This window comes from Papaver somniferum, chromosome 3, assembly GCF_003573695.1.
Source record: "Papaver somniferum cultivar HN1 chromosome 3, ASM357369v1, whole genome shotgun sequence".
NCBI classification, from domain to species: domain Eukaryota; kingdom Viridiplantae; phylum Streptophyta; class Magnoliopsida; order Ranunculales; family Papaveraceae; genus Papaver; species Papaver somniferum.
Genome location: NC_039360.1, coordinates 185879842 through 185894107, shown reverse-complemented (window position 1 = coordinate 185894107; position 14266 = coordinate 185879842). Strand labels below are relative to the sequence as shown.

The following is a 14266-nucleotide window of genomic DNA, read 5'->3' as shown; positions in this document are numbered from 1 at the left end:
GGTTCCAAGGGCCAATATTGAAGGTTAGACAGCCCATAATCGGAAGTTTTGGTAACTAATTTAACTTCTGATTATTTCAAAGACAAAATTTGAAAAGTATAAGTTTTTCCAAATTCTGATTTTTGGGCCATCATACATTCGGAACTTTACAAAAAAAAATTATCCTCCGAATATTACAAGTTCAAAACAAACCACGCCATGGCTCCAGGTGGTTCCAAGGGCCAATATTGAAGGTTAGACAGCCCATATTCGGAAGTTTTGGTAACTAATTTAACATCCGATTATTTCAAAGACAAAATTTGAAAAGTATAAGTTTTTCCAAATTCAGATTTTTGGGCCATCGTACATTCAGAACTTTACAAAAAAATTATCCTTCGAATATTACAAGTTCAAAACAAACCACGCCATGGCTCCAGGTAGTTCCAAGGGCCAATATTGAAGGTTAGACAACCCATATTCGAAAGTTTTGGTAACTAATTTAACATCCGATTATTTCAAAGACAAAATTTGAAAAGTATAAGTTTTTCCAAATTCAGATTTTTGGGCCATCGTACATTCGGAACTTTACAAAAAAATTATCCTCCGAATATTACAAGTTCAAAACAAACCACGCCATGGCTCCAGGTGGTTCCAAGGGCCAATATTGAAGGTTAGACAGCCCATATTCGGAAGTTTTGGTAACTAATTTAACATCCGATTATTTCAAAGACAAAATTTGAAAAGTATAAGTTTTTCCAAATTCAGATTTTTGGGCCATCGTACATTCAGAACTTTACAAAAAAATTATCCTCAGAATATTACAAGTTCAAAACAAACCACGCCATGGCTCCAGGTGGTTCCAAGGGCCAATATTGAAGGTTAGACAGCCCGTATTCGGAAGTTTTGGTAACTAATTTAACATCCGATTATTTCAAAGACAAAATTTGAAAAGTATAAGTTTTTCCAAATTCAGATTTTTGGGCCATCGTACATTCACAACTTTACAAAAAAATTATCCTCCGAATATTACAAGTTCAAAACAAACCACGTCATGGCTCCAGGTGGTTCCAAGGGCCAATATTGAAGGTTAGACAGCCCATATTCGGAAGTTTTGGTAACTAATTTAACATCCGATTATTTCAAAGACAAAATTTGAAAAGTATAAGTTTTTTCAAATTCAGATTTTTGGGCCATCGTACATTCGGAACTTTACAAAAAAATTATCCTCCGAATATTACAAGTTCAAAACAAACCACGCCATGGTTCCAGGTGGTTCCAAGGGCCAATATTGAAGGTTAGACAGCCCATATTCGGAAGTTTTGGTAACTAATTTAACATCCGATTATTTCAAAGACAAAATTTGAAAAGTATAAGTTTTTCCAAATTCTGATTTTTGGGCCATCGTACATTCAGAACTTTACAAAAAAATTATCCTTCGAATATTACAAGTTCAAAACAAACTATAATCGGAAGGTTTAGTTTTTATTACCCTTTCGATTATTCTATGTAAAAAAACTGTTTCCTGGAACCAAACAACAACATAATCGGAAAGAAAGTTGACTCATAACATAACCGAATATTACAATCGGTAGGTTGTTTAACAAAATAATCTACCGATTTCGTGCAATCGGCTAGTTTTTATATTAATAATACTCCGATTACATCCATTACATAAAATTCAAACGGCCTTAACCTTACAATTTCGTCAAAAGCACCTAAATCCATACTCCTAATTGACCATAAAAGTATTAAAACAGATCATAACTTCCAGTGACCATAGAAATTGTCCCTCTTGATTTTGTAGCATCCTTCATGTTCAAATCGTTTCCCGTAGAGGTCCACATACCGGCGATCCGCAATATTTCTCTGAAATTACGAATGAGTAACAAGTTAGTACTAACTTTTGTTAATGTGAGTTGGAGTTACAGAGATACTTACTCGTTTTTCATACGTCCACCAAGGAAAAGCGTTCCTAACAAACCGTTCCTCATCTTCAAGTTTGTCAATCTCCTTATCGAGCGCATTTTTTCTCATCTTAATGTCATTGGATGCTCTTCGAATTCGATTACCATCTAAGGCCTCAAATACCATTAAGATACGGTTCCATATCTGCTCTTCGGATTCCGATTTGTGGAGCTTGTGAACACGATCATGAGCAGTTACCACAACTCACGCTCTATAAATAGCACAATCTTCTTCTTCGGCAAAAGCAATATCCATGTTTTTTGTTATGAAAATTAAAACTGAAGAGAGGAAAGAGTTTGGTGCAATTGGGGTGATAGATATGAGTTTCTTCATATAGGTTTAGGGTCCAACGACTCTTTTTGTTTTTCCCAAAAACTCCAACGGCTAATTTGACGAAAGTTGAATGTGGAGAAACCAATAATCGATAGGTATTGTATTTAGCATATCTACCGATTATGGTAGCTTTCAACATTTGAATTTGGGGCAACTTATAATCGGTAGGTTTTGTAATATATTTAACTCCCGATTAACGCTGCATCCAAAACACGAACCAAGTGGTTATGGCTGGCTGTGTACACTCAAAACATATGGAATATGGCAAGGGTTCGATCTGTGGCTCCTTATAATCGGTAGGTTGCTAAGTTGTATTCCCTTCCGATTATAGCAGCCTTCACCTTCTTCTCTATAACTCTAACAACTCACAAATGAAAAAGAAATGGAAAAAATGAAACAGAAATCATTCTAATACTGCATCGACTACAATCGGAAGTCTGGGAAATATTTTGGCTTCCGATTGCAATCGGAGGATAACAATGTTATCATATCCTCCGAATATATAAGGGTAATTTCGCCATTACGAATTACGCGAGATAAGGACTGGCTACATTTTTCCTTTGAGTGACCTTTTTTGTTTTATTGTTGGCCCCTAAATCCTTTCGAGTGGCCCCTAAAAATGTCAGGCAAAAAAACCATGGTCCCAAAAAATTGTTCTTATATAATTTCGACTTCCTAATATAGGGAATGGGTTAAAGTGGGCCTATTCCCTTCTCTCACACGGTATTTGTCGCCGGAGAATCTCCGGGGAAACAAAATCATTTCTCAAATCATTTTCGGTAAACATCTTGTGTTATTTCGTCTTCTCACTTCTCACTCTCAAGTCTCACGCATCTCAGTTGCTCTACTTTCTCACTTCTCAGTAATAACTGATAACTACGGTGAGAGAAAGAAGGAAAATTTGGTACACAAAAATGAGCCAATGAAACTGTTTTAAGGTAAAACAATTTGAGAGAGAGAGAGTGAGACATCGATTACTAGAAGATGATTACTGGTGGCGCCAGTCAATAGGTAATAAATGGCAATATTTTCTTTTCTTTTCTTTCTCTCTCTCTTTCTGACCAAAACCAGCTTGGATCTCTCTAAATAGTTCAGATCTTTTAATATACTATATTTGAAGTAGTTGATGATATTTCATATACTACAATTGCTAAGGTTTAAAAATTTGGATTTTGGTATTTCTGAAACCGGGTTGATTAAAATTTGCTGAAGATATCAGAATGGCAGTGAGTTTTTTACACTTTCTCTGTAGTTTTATTCCCTTTCGGGTTGTTTTAATATAACCAGAAATGATGATGTTTCTTTTCTTGTTGATGTGGTGGGGTTATTTTATTTTTGATTGTTTGGTTATTGGTTCTTTTAGATGTCATCATGTATCTGAGTGTTTGCTTTTTGAATTTGTGATTTATTGTGAATTAGGTTCAGTAATCAGTGGGTTTGTTTTGTGGATGTAAAAATTTGAGTGTCCCTGAGCTTAGAGACTCTCTTTCTTTTATTGTGTCCCATTATTGTGCTTTGTTACTTTGAATCTATACAGTCTTCTTGTTGATGCATAATGTACGAGAATATGTCCCGTAAAGAATAGATAGAAACACAAGATAGCTTCGGCTTTCTGTTGATTAATGGCTGTGTGTACAAAATGATGAAAACAACTTGGACTTTCTGAATGAGAGTGCCGACGACATAGATTTGGATGATCAGTGCTTTGATTCTCTAACTCGACCTAGGAACATGAATTGGGCTAATGGATCCTTTTCATTTGTTTGTAAATGTTAATCATCTCATTCAGGAACTAGTTTTGTATCTCTATGAGTTGTAGGTTAATGCACTACAGATGGAAACTTTGATTGTTTGTTAATGTTGATGATTAGCTAGGTACGTGACGTAAATCTTCATAGTAACAGTTCTTAAAAAATAGTTTCTTTTGTCCTGTGCTATTTTGCAATGAATTGGATTGAACACGGTTTTCTGTGTGTAACCATATAGGACTTCTTTAGCTTCTTGGTGAGTTTAGTCTTTATGGTAGAGGCAAGCTCCATCTTTTATTGTTTATTTTCGCAAGAAATTCTATGCTGGTGTGGATGTATGAGGCACTAGGAGGAAAACCTTGATGCTTTCATTCCCTCGTGGTTGTCTCTATACTGACAGACATGATTTCCAACAATCATTTGTCCAAAACAGGCAATTGAATTTTATCTGTTTTAGATGCTTTGGAGAACCAAGTATCTTGAGAGAAGAGCATAGTGTGTCATTCACTAAGAGGTGAAACCTTCTGTAGGTGTAGACGAATTATTGAACCATGTAAACTTGAGTGCTCATTTTTCTTCTCTTCTTATTTGCTCTCTATTTTCTTACTTCTTCCTGAAATCAAATTTGAGAATGAGGTTGAAATTTGACTGGATTTTCTCTGGTCAAATCATATCCATGGGTAATCAAGAAATTTCGAAAGAACGAGAGGAATATTAGAAAGAGGTGCATATAAAACTAGAATGCTTTTGTTCCTTTTATTCTCTTTCTCTTTTCTGTCGGTTTTCTTTATTCATTTTCAGACGAGATCGAGCAAAACAGGTTTCGTCCGTGGCGACGAAACCTGACCTTGTGACTTTGAATGTTTGGCCTCATTTTCTCATTCCATATTTGAGGCTGATTAAGAGCTTTATTTAAAGAGTTTTAGAAAGAAACAAAATCAATTACCCAGGAGGATTAGTAAGATGAGAAATATGAGTCAAAGAAAGAAACAAACTAAGGTTTCCATGTATTTTGACGCATTACCTTTTATACTTTGAGCTATCAGTAGTTTTTCTGAGAGAAATAAAATAGTTGCTTTTTGTCCCACTCATGTACCCCGTCTTTGATGTTCGACTAACTAGACTCGGCTGTCTTCATGCATAATATGACCCCCATGATAAATGATACTACCTCCGTTTCTGGAAAAGTGTTACTTTCACAATTTCAATTTGGCCTATTTTTAGGCTAAAATGAAAAAGTGAAAGTAACACTTTTCCAGAAACGGAGGGAGTATTACATAAGTAGTTGTCTGCACAAATATTTTATAATGCTAAATCAGTCTTTGGGTTTCCAAGCCATTTGTATCTCTTTCAGAAAGAAATACTGGAGCACGGCTAGAAAATTGTCATGAAATTTAAGTTTATTTCTTGCATTTCTTAGTATTTTATGTAAGTTACTTTATTGAACGTCATATGCTGTCAAATTTAATTCCATCTTTGCAGTCTAGCATTATTAGTTGCTGAACTGTCTTGTGCTACTCTTGATAGAGACATGCAATATTTGCCATTTTAAGACTTTTGTGAACGTAACAATTTAAATATTGCAGCAAAAGTCACAAATACCCAAATTTGGAGACTGGGAAGGCGAAGAGAATTACACGGTTTATTTTGATAAGGCAAGGAAGGGTAAAGGGGGAAAGATGACCAATCCAAATGATCCTCAACAAAGTGGTGATATATTGTCTGATGATACACCAATAGTTAGAGCTCCACCAATAAAAACTGGTTTTCAACCAGAGATACCAGTGGAATCCAAGGTTCAGAAGCCTAGGCATGAGCGCAGGTCAAGCAGAGATGACGGAGGCCTCAGGCAAATAAGCCATGAAAATTTCAATCGCAAAGCCAATAATGGCACATATCATCATCAACAAGGCGATAATGGTGTAACTTTAGGGGACACTCCAAAAAAAGGAGGCAGGACAAGTGCTGCTGGTTCCGAACGCAGTGTTGAGCAATCTCCTATGCACCCACATTATCAAGCAAAGGTTGGAGGCCGAGGTGGTGGTAGTGGACCTGGAAGCGCACGGTCTTCTCCTTCGTGGGAGAAAAAAAACTCCGAAGGTAGCCACGGTTTAGCTCCAAGCACTCCGGGAAGATCACGACTAAGATCGGTTACTCGAGGCGATGAAACAGTAAGTCTCTTTTCACTTCCCTGACCTTTTAGTATTTATTTTTTACTATGTGGTGCATCACTTCTCAGTTTTTTTCAAAATCCCAACCAAATGAATGTTCTGGTTAACTGAAAACCAAGATATTCAGACAGCACCTTTCAGCACATCAGCATACTGTAAACCATTTAAAAGAAAAAACAAAACCAGAAGCTGCAACATGTATGGGTAGAACAGCTGATCATATGTGAACCTGTCAACAATGAATCCACCCTGCTGATCATTGTAGCATCATGAATATCATTTGTGTGAATGCAAGTTGCTTAAACCGAAAGTGGTTAAGCATGTGCACTTAAGGTGAAGCACCATATAACATTTGTTAGCTGAGCTGGTTTCTAAATAAAACCAGATTTCAGCACTTATAAGTGAACTCTAGACTTCATATGGAGAATTGGTTGGATCTGATTGCTTGGTTGAATTTGACTCGGTCCCCAAATTTCACTTCCTTTGATATATGAAAAACTGTCTTATTAAATAAAGCATCTCCAAAGGGGTGTGAAAGTCTTAAAGAAACTGCCTCAGTAGGAGAAGTTGGACTCCACCTCAAGAAATGTTTTCGATGGCGGTGTGTGAGACAGGCTGAATGAGTGTGTCTAGGCACAGTTGGACACTATTAGTCACACCCACATCAGCATTTCTTCACTAAAAACTCCCAAAAACATGATACAAACTACCACTGAAGAGGGCTTCTATCGTAGGATGCGTTGTATTTTTTGGGGGACCACGTCATATCCAGTGGTTCGTTGAAATTAACCATGTGGTGCAAGTCATTTCTTCTTGGGTGTCTTATGTGTGGCCCCATCAATTTATCTTCACTAGTCTCCAGTGGGAAGTGCCTTATTCTTGTTTCCTGGTGTTCTTTAATCTTGAAATTTGACGTGGTCTGGAGGAGAATGTCTACTCTCCTCTAAGCTCACTCATGAAATCACGATCTAGTCAAAAATCCATATTAAGACCTTCACCGTCCACTGGAGATGCTCCGACACAAACTACAAAAATGTCTTGTAAGATTTCCGCACAGGTTACTTAGCCAATGCCGTTGGTGATGTGGATAGCTCTTCTTCTCAAATTTTCTGACATGTGGCCATGTTTAGATGTTAGTTGTAATTTATTTTTTGGGGGTTTTACTTAAGACACCTGAACATGTTATGAAGTCTCCTAAATACTCAATGTACTAGGTTTTGATCTTGATTTTGTATATCCTCTGACAGCCAGACAAAGGTGCTGCTGTACCAAAATTCGGGGACTGGGATGAGAGTGATCCTGCATCAGCTGATGGGTTTACTCACATCTTCAACAAAGTGAGAGAGGAAAAGCAGGGGGGGGCAGCAAAGCTGCCTAGCATGTCCAATGATTCTTACTCTAATGGTCACAAGCAAGTCAATTATGGAGATTCCGCGGTATGTTTCAATCTTTTATGCTACAGTAAATCCTTGCACCTGGCATTTTAGCTCTGCGCAAAAATCAACCGTTGTGTTAGTTGGTCCTATTATGTATTCATTTTTATCTGCCGTGTTGCTTGCAATTTCTGGATTCTTGCTGATATGTTGACTTGATTCTTTTTCTTCTATTTAGATGTGCGGCTGCCTTTCATGGTGCAAAAAATGACGCTGATGATGCAGCTTGTGAATCAACATAAGTTGTTCCCGACCTGTAAATAGCTCTGAAAGCTGTCTCTGTCTATCTCTATCTGTTCCTCTGTCTATATGTAACTCTTTCCAGAAGTGCATTCTTTATGTCTCACTGTGTGTCTTACCCTCTAGTCTACTTTGTGATATGTGAAAAAAAGAAAAAAAGGACACGATTTTCTCGGGAAAACACTTCTCTCTTTTCTTTTCTTTCCTTTTATCCCTTGAAAGCTTGAAATTATTGTCATTTACTATTTCCATAGAGGATTATTATTTTTGGTGAAAGAAAGAAACGTTTTTAAGTTCCTAATCCATCTTCTATTTTACTTTTTATTAAAGAAGGTAATTTATGAGGGATTTTCCGGAAACTACAACAATCAATAAGAATAAGATCCATATAACAAAGATAAAGATAGTTTGATCGGGCTTCATGAATCCCTTATCGAAGTCTATCAAAGTCCTAACTAATACAGTTTAACCAGAGGAAATCTAGGTTTAGAGGACGACGCTAATCGTAATTAGGACAAATAAGTGTCAATATTGAGATTCTAATATGCAGAGAGTCCTTTATTTATATTTATAAATATGACTTGGTAGCTTACAAAGTTGGGTTCGTGAACTAGTTTCCATGATTACAAATTACTTTGTCATCAAGCAGGCTTAACTTTTCCATAAAGATTGATCATATAAACATGCAAGAATTTTTCCTTGATTCAAAAGAAAAAAAAAGGTACAATTGATGCCATATGTTGTGTACCAAGTGATTTGCCAAAGAACAATGGTTAAGTTGTTTCGGAACTGAAAAACATAAAAACTGGAGTATAATATCATAAGACCAGAATCGGTTCGTGAACTGTCCAAAACAGTTTGTAAATAAATAGTTGTCTCGTAACTCGGAGACTTTTTGTATTTGATAAGTTCGCGAGCTGTCAGAAACAGTTTGTGTACTCAAATACAAAAAGTATCCAGGAACCTTTCAAAATCAAAAGTTCATGAACTACATAAATAAGTTAGTGTACTATTGAAATAAAAAGTTATTAGGAACATCTCAAAATAGACCACTTTGAGAACAAACAAAATCAGTTCATGTATGCAAGTTTAATTAAAAATAATTCATCAAGTTTGTTAGAGAAATGCTCGGTTGAACCCACAAGTTTTGTTTTCTCAAGCTTGTTGTCAACGTTAGATGATCAAAACTATTTCTTAATTTATGGTCTACTAAGTTAAGTCTCGGACTAGGTTAGAATATGGTAGTTGAGTATCACACATCACCCTCGAAGACTGAAGATCGACGAAGACATTTGAAGAACTTCTGTATCAGGTATGTGAAGACTGAACCATTTTATTTTACTCACTATCTTTATCTGTTGAGACTATGTCGTATGACTTCTAATAGATTTACAAAGAAGAAATTTCAAGTCAAGCTTGTCTTCTCAAAAATCTCGAAATATGAATCTAACATATTTGTAAAAGGTCCTTAACAATATTAGTTCGAAGTAATTTATTGTTTAAGAGTTAATCCGTGGATCAATTAAAAATTGCTCATACAAGTGATTTTATCAGTTGAGAATGCTTCAAACATCATAAGAGAGAGAAATTCACGAACTTCTGATATTTCTGCTCATGGTAGGTTGGCAAACTAGTTTTGAAAAAGCTCTAACAACCACACCCAATATTTCGCTCAGCAATTTGTATAGACAAACTCCAATATACTTTTAAGAGAATCAACTAAAGAGTCAGACTCAATCTTAATAAAAAGTATATCAAAGAGTTATATCTCAATTTCTCGATTCAATACTTACTCAAGCAAATAGAAATCTGCGAGTCTAATTGAATACAATAGAAATTAACCTGAACGGTACCAAAGACCAATGTTCAAGGATCAATCAAATTCAATCAACAACCAAAGGTCGGATTTCCCAATTGATCGATTCAACGCACAACCTGTGATATTTTAATTATATAACAAAATATAATGCGGAAAAGAAATAACACAGACACCAGAAGTTTTGTTAACGAGGAAACCGCAAATGCAGCAAAACCCCGGGACCTAGTCCAGATTGAACACACACTGTATTAAGCCGCTACAGACACTAGCCTACTACAAACTAACTTCCGTCTGGACTGTAGTTGAATCCCAATCAATCTCACACTGATCCAAGGTACAGTTGTGCTCCTTACATCTCTGATCCTAGCAGGATACTACACACTTGATTCCCTTAGATGATCTCACCCATAACTAATAGTTGCTATGACCCAAAGTCGAAGACTTTAATAAACAAATCTGTATCACACAGAAAAGTCTACATGAATAGATAAATCTGTCTCCCACGGAAATACCTACGAGTTTTGTTCCGTCTTCTGATAAATCAAGGTGAACAGGAACCAATTGATATACCGGACTTATATTCCCAAAGAACAACCTAGAAATATCAATCACCTCACAATAATCTTAATTGTATGGTAGCGAAACAAGATATTGTGGAATCACAAACGACGAGACGAAGATGTTTGTGACTACGTTTTATCTTGCCTATCGGAGATAATAATCTCGAGCCAATTATTCCAATTGCAATCAACACGATAGAAACAGCAAGATCAGATCACACAACTACAGAGAAAATAGTTGGGTCTGGCTTCACAATCCCAATGAAGTCTTTAAGTCGTTAACCTACAGGGTCTCGATAGAAACCTAAGGTTAAAGGAGAATCGACTCTAGTTTACAACTAGTATCACATAGGAGGTGTAGGGATTAGGTTTCCCAGGTTTTAGAGTTCTCCTTTATATATTCTTCAAATCAGGGTTTGCAATCTAAGTTACCTTGGTAACAAAGCATTCAATATTCACCATTAGATGAAAACCTGATTAGATTCAAGCTAATATCTTTCAACCGTTAGATCAAACTTAGCTTGTTATACACACATTAAATGTAACTTCTTTTGGGTTTGAGTAACCGTACCTAAAGGTGTATAAGTCGTTGGTTCAACGGTAGTTAACCATAGGTTAGCCATATGAGCACCTTCATATCAACCTTATTCTTCTTTACCACAACTAGTTCAAATGACTCAAATGAACTAGTTAGAGAGTTGTTCAATTGCTTAGATCTCATGGAATTATACAAGACACAATCGAAACAAAAACAGTTTTGATTCACTCAAATCGATTCATGAACATTATAGCCACGGTTTGCAAAGATTGCATTCCTTAATATATAAATGTCTTAATTCACGAATTAAACTGTTTTTAGAAAATAACCTACTTAAGTAGGCATACCGGTACGCGGACTTAAGTACCCGGAATAAGTTTGTATTCAGTTCACACACTCCAGCAGAAATTCACGGGATGTGAACTTCCGGCAGTACGCGGACTTTAGCTCTGTTTATCCTGAGCAGTAAAGTACGCATACTTTCGTTCAAGGATATTGGACTTACACACATATGAGTTGTCTCACAATGTTTATATCCAACCATGGTTATGTATTCTAAACTCTCATTTAAATCATTGAAACATTCTTAGAGTACGTTATATAGTTGTTGTTCACAAACTATTTTTCGTCAAATCGATTTTCAAGTAATTGAAACTAATATGACTTTCGTTACTAGTAAAGATGAACTTGGCCAAAGAGAAAGCTTACCAACACATATTTCAAGAAATAGATAAGCGAGATAATCTCAGCTCAAAATAGTACATGTGTATAATCATAGTCTATATATCAATACGACTTTTGTCTCAAGATAGGAGATAAAGTAGACTTTTGAGTGATAGATAAGTTCAAGTCTCCACATACCTTTTTGTCGATGAAGTTCCACCAGTTCCTTGAGTAGTTCTTCGTCTTTGCATGATGAACACCGTGGAGTCTAGAGCTCAACTATACTTTCTATCAATCAAGACTTATATTTTTGGCAACTAAACTTGACAAACAAGCTTGAGATAGCAACGCTTGCGAGTTCGACCAAGCAGTGCTCTAACAATCTCCCTCTTTGTCAATTTTAGTGACAAAACTGTCAATACATATGGAATACAAAATAAATAAACTTTTCAGCTTCTCTTCCACATGCATGATCTCCTTGGTTCTTCAACATTACTCGAAATCTTCGTCACTTCCAAGTACTCCAATGATTCCAAAGATAGTTAATGCAACATCATCGTTGTTGAAGATCCGCAGCCATAACAATGAGAAAACAAAAACTCTCAATCATTGTTACACAATGTCATAGTATTATTACACATCATCAACATTCAATTGTATCACAACTTCGACAACAATACTATGGTGATATGTATCACTCCCCCTTAGTCAATACTTCATCTCACATGAAAAACCACTCCCCCTTACATAATGATCCGAAAACCATATGTATTTGTAGTGCGAACTACACATTAATTCTCCCCCCTTTTTGTCAATAAAATTGGCAAAGGTACGAAAACTAGTGGGATCCTCATAAAATTTCCATAGAGACACTTCATGACCAAAAGAAAGTACATATCAACTTTTTAGATGCAATCATATAGCCGAAGCTAAATGCTTTCATCAAGGAGTTTATAGAGATACAAGATAGCCCCTACAATATTCCACATCTGCACTCCCCACAAAGATTTGGCAATTAAGCACAAGTTCAATTAAGAACTCTCCCCCATAAAATGTCATTCTCGAGAGAACAAAAAGAGCGACCTTACTTTCACAAGAAAAGAAGGATTTCTTTGGACATTAACAAATCACATAAGAGTATGAATTTGTATCCAAAAACTCAATTAAATTAACCACAAGAGAACCCATGATTAATTTAATCGGAAATGCTCAACATAAGAGAACTTACGGAGATGCATAGTACATACATAAAAATGTAGATCAGGGAAGATCAATACTATGGAATAGACAAAGATTCATTCTATTTCTCATCACTATATGCACAATGACATGGAAGATCATGTTAATCATGAACAATTTTTTAGACAGACATGGATTCATCCATAAAATGTCACACTCTTTTTTCCTGATAAACCAATACAAAAAATTGTGCTCTCGTTTATTGTGCTTTTCTCATCCGTAATTAAGAGCACGAAGGAGGATGAGAGTGCACAATCTTGATACAACTAAGTTGTATCGAAGTAAGCTTTCTCTAGCTTACAGCGAGTATCAGAAACATAGTTCATGTTTCACTTTTGGAATTTTTGGTCAAAATATTTTCTCCCAGGATAATGATCTTTTCTAACGCTAGAGATATGATCATGTGGAGAAGATGTACTGATGTGAGAATTTTCAGGGATAGATAAATCTCTCTTAATTGTATCAATGATATTTTCATAAGATTTTCTCATTCTAAGGATTTCCTTATGATGCACATCAGTATGATTGTCTGAAACAATTATCAGAAATTTCTGATTGTTTCCTTTGGCAGAGATTCTCTCTTTCCCTTTCTCCAGGAGTCGTTCTTCATCAAAACAAGAATTGTTTCGATATGGGTGAGGAGGAACCTTTTTCCAGAAGCGATTATCAACTCTTTCTTCTAATTATTTTGAGTTGATCTTATCGGGTAGTGGTATATTCTGTCTTTCTACTGAGGAATGGTCTTTCAGTGTTTTAAGACAAGAAACTTCTTTCAATATCTTTACCACCGCATTTTGAAGAAGTATAAGTTTCCTGTCAAGTGACTGAAAGTTGTATTCCTTAAGATCACGTTCACGGAATCGGTTCAAAGTTTCCTTTGGACAAGATTTCGTCTGATCATCAGTAGATGTAGAAGCTGATTTCTCATCCTCTTCTGACTTGATGTAGTTAGGTAAACTACCATCATCATGATTTGTTTCGGGTGTGATCAAACAATTTTTGTTATCACAATCTCTCAAAGTCGAACAAGGACCTTTGGTTTCTTCATCAGAAGAAATTATAACAGAATCATTAGTCAGAGTCATAAGTTGTGTCTCTTTATCTTGAGTAAGAGATTTAAGAGCTTCTAATTTGACAGTGAGATTCATATTCTCTTTGGTTAGAATATTCAGTTGAATGTCTTTATCTCTGATCTCATTTTTAAGAAGATTTGACTCTGTCTTTAATATCAACACTTTTTAGACAGAAATTTTATAGGCTTTAGGAGTTTTACCAACTCTTTATTAACATCTTCTTTTCCATCAGAGAACGACTCAGATGTACTCTTGATTTTCATGACTCCTAGATCGTGGGTCAATGAATTGGTAACATCTTTAACTTTTGAGTATTCATACTCTTGCATAACGTTAACTGAAACAGACATAGATTCAATTCTTATAGGTTGGATTGCACCAAACACAGATTGTTAGATCTTTTCGTTTTTGTCTGCTCTGATACCAATTGAAAAGACGAGGGTACCCAAATATACCTCAATCTAAAACTTTTCCACCTATAAGTCCTTTCTCCGAAAGTGATTGT

At 35.9% G+C, this 14266-nt stretch overlaps 1 protein-coding gene across 2 annotated transcripts; it reads left to right on the top strand.

The window, feature by feature from the left end:
* Nucleotides 1–3051: 3051 nt before the first annotated feature.
* On the top strand, nucleotides 3052–8158 carry LOC113358277 (RPM1-interacting protein 4-like). Of its 2 annotated transcripts, none has more exons than XM_026601807.1 (4): nucleotides 3052–3288; nucleotides 5612–6196; nucleotides 7444–7632; nucleotides 7808–8158. In XM_026601807.1, exons 2-4 carry the CDS (start codon nucleotides 5705–5707, stop codon nucleotides 7838–7840), a joined length of 714 nt encoding a protein of 237 aa, XP_026457592.1. In that variant the 5' UTR covers nucleotides 3052–3288; nucleotides 5612–5704; the 3' UTR covers nucleotides 7841–8158. The 2 variants fall into 2 exon arrangements, with proteins under 2 accessions (XP_026457592.1, XP_026457591.1); XM_026601806.1 differs by lacking the exon at nucleotides 3052–3288 and adding an exon at nucleotides 3300–3503 and having other exon boundaries at nucleotides 7808–8154.
* Nucleotides 8159–14266: the final 6108 nt, after the last annotated feature.

Coding starts and splice junctions, on each gene's coding strand:
- LOC113358277 (XM_026601806.1), top strand. Junction 6,197..7,443: donor TTACTCGAGGCGATGAAACA/GTAAGTCTCTTT, acceptor ATCCTCTGACAG/CCAGACAAAGGTGCTGCTGT. Junction 7,633..7,807: donor TCAATTATGGAGATTCCGCG/GTATGTTTCAAT, acceptor TCTTCTATTTAG/ATGTGCGGCTGCCTTTCATG.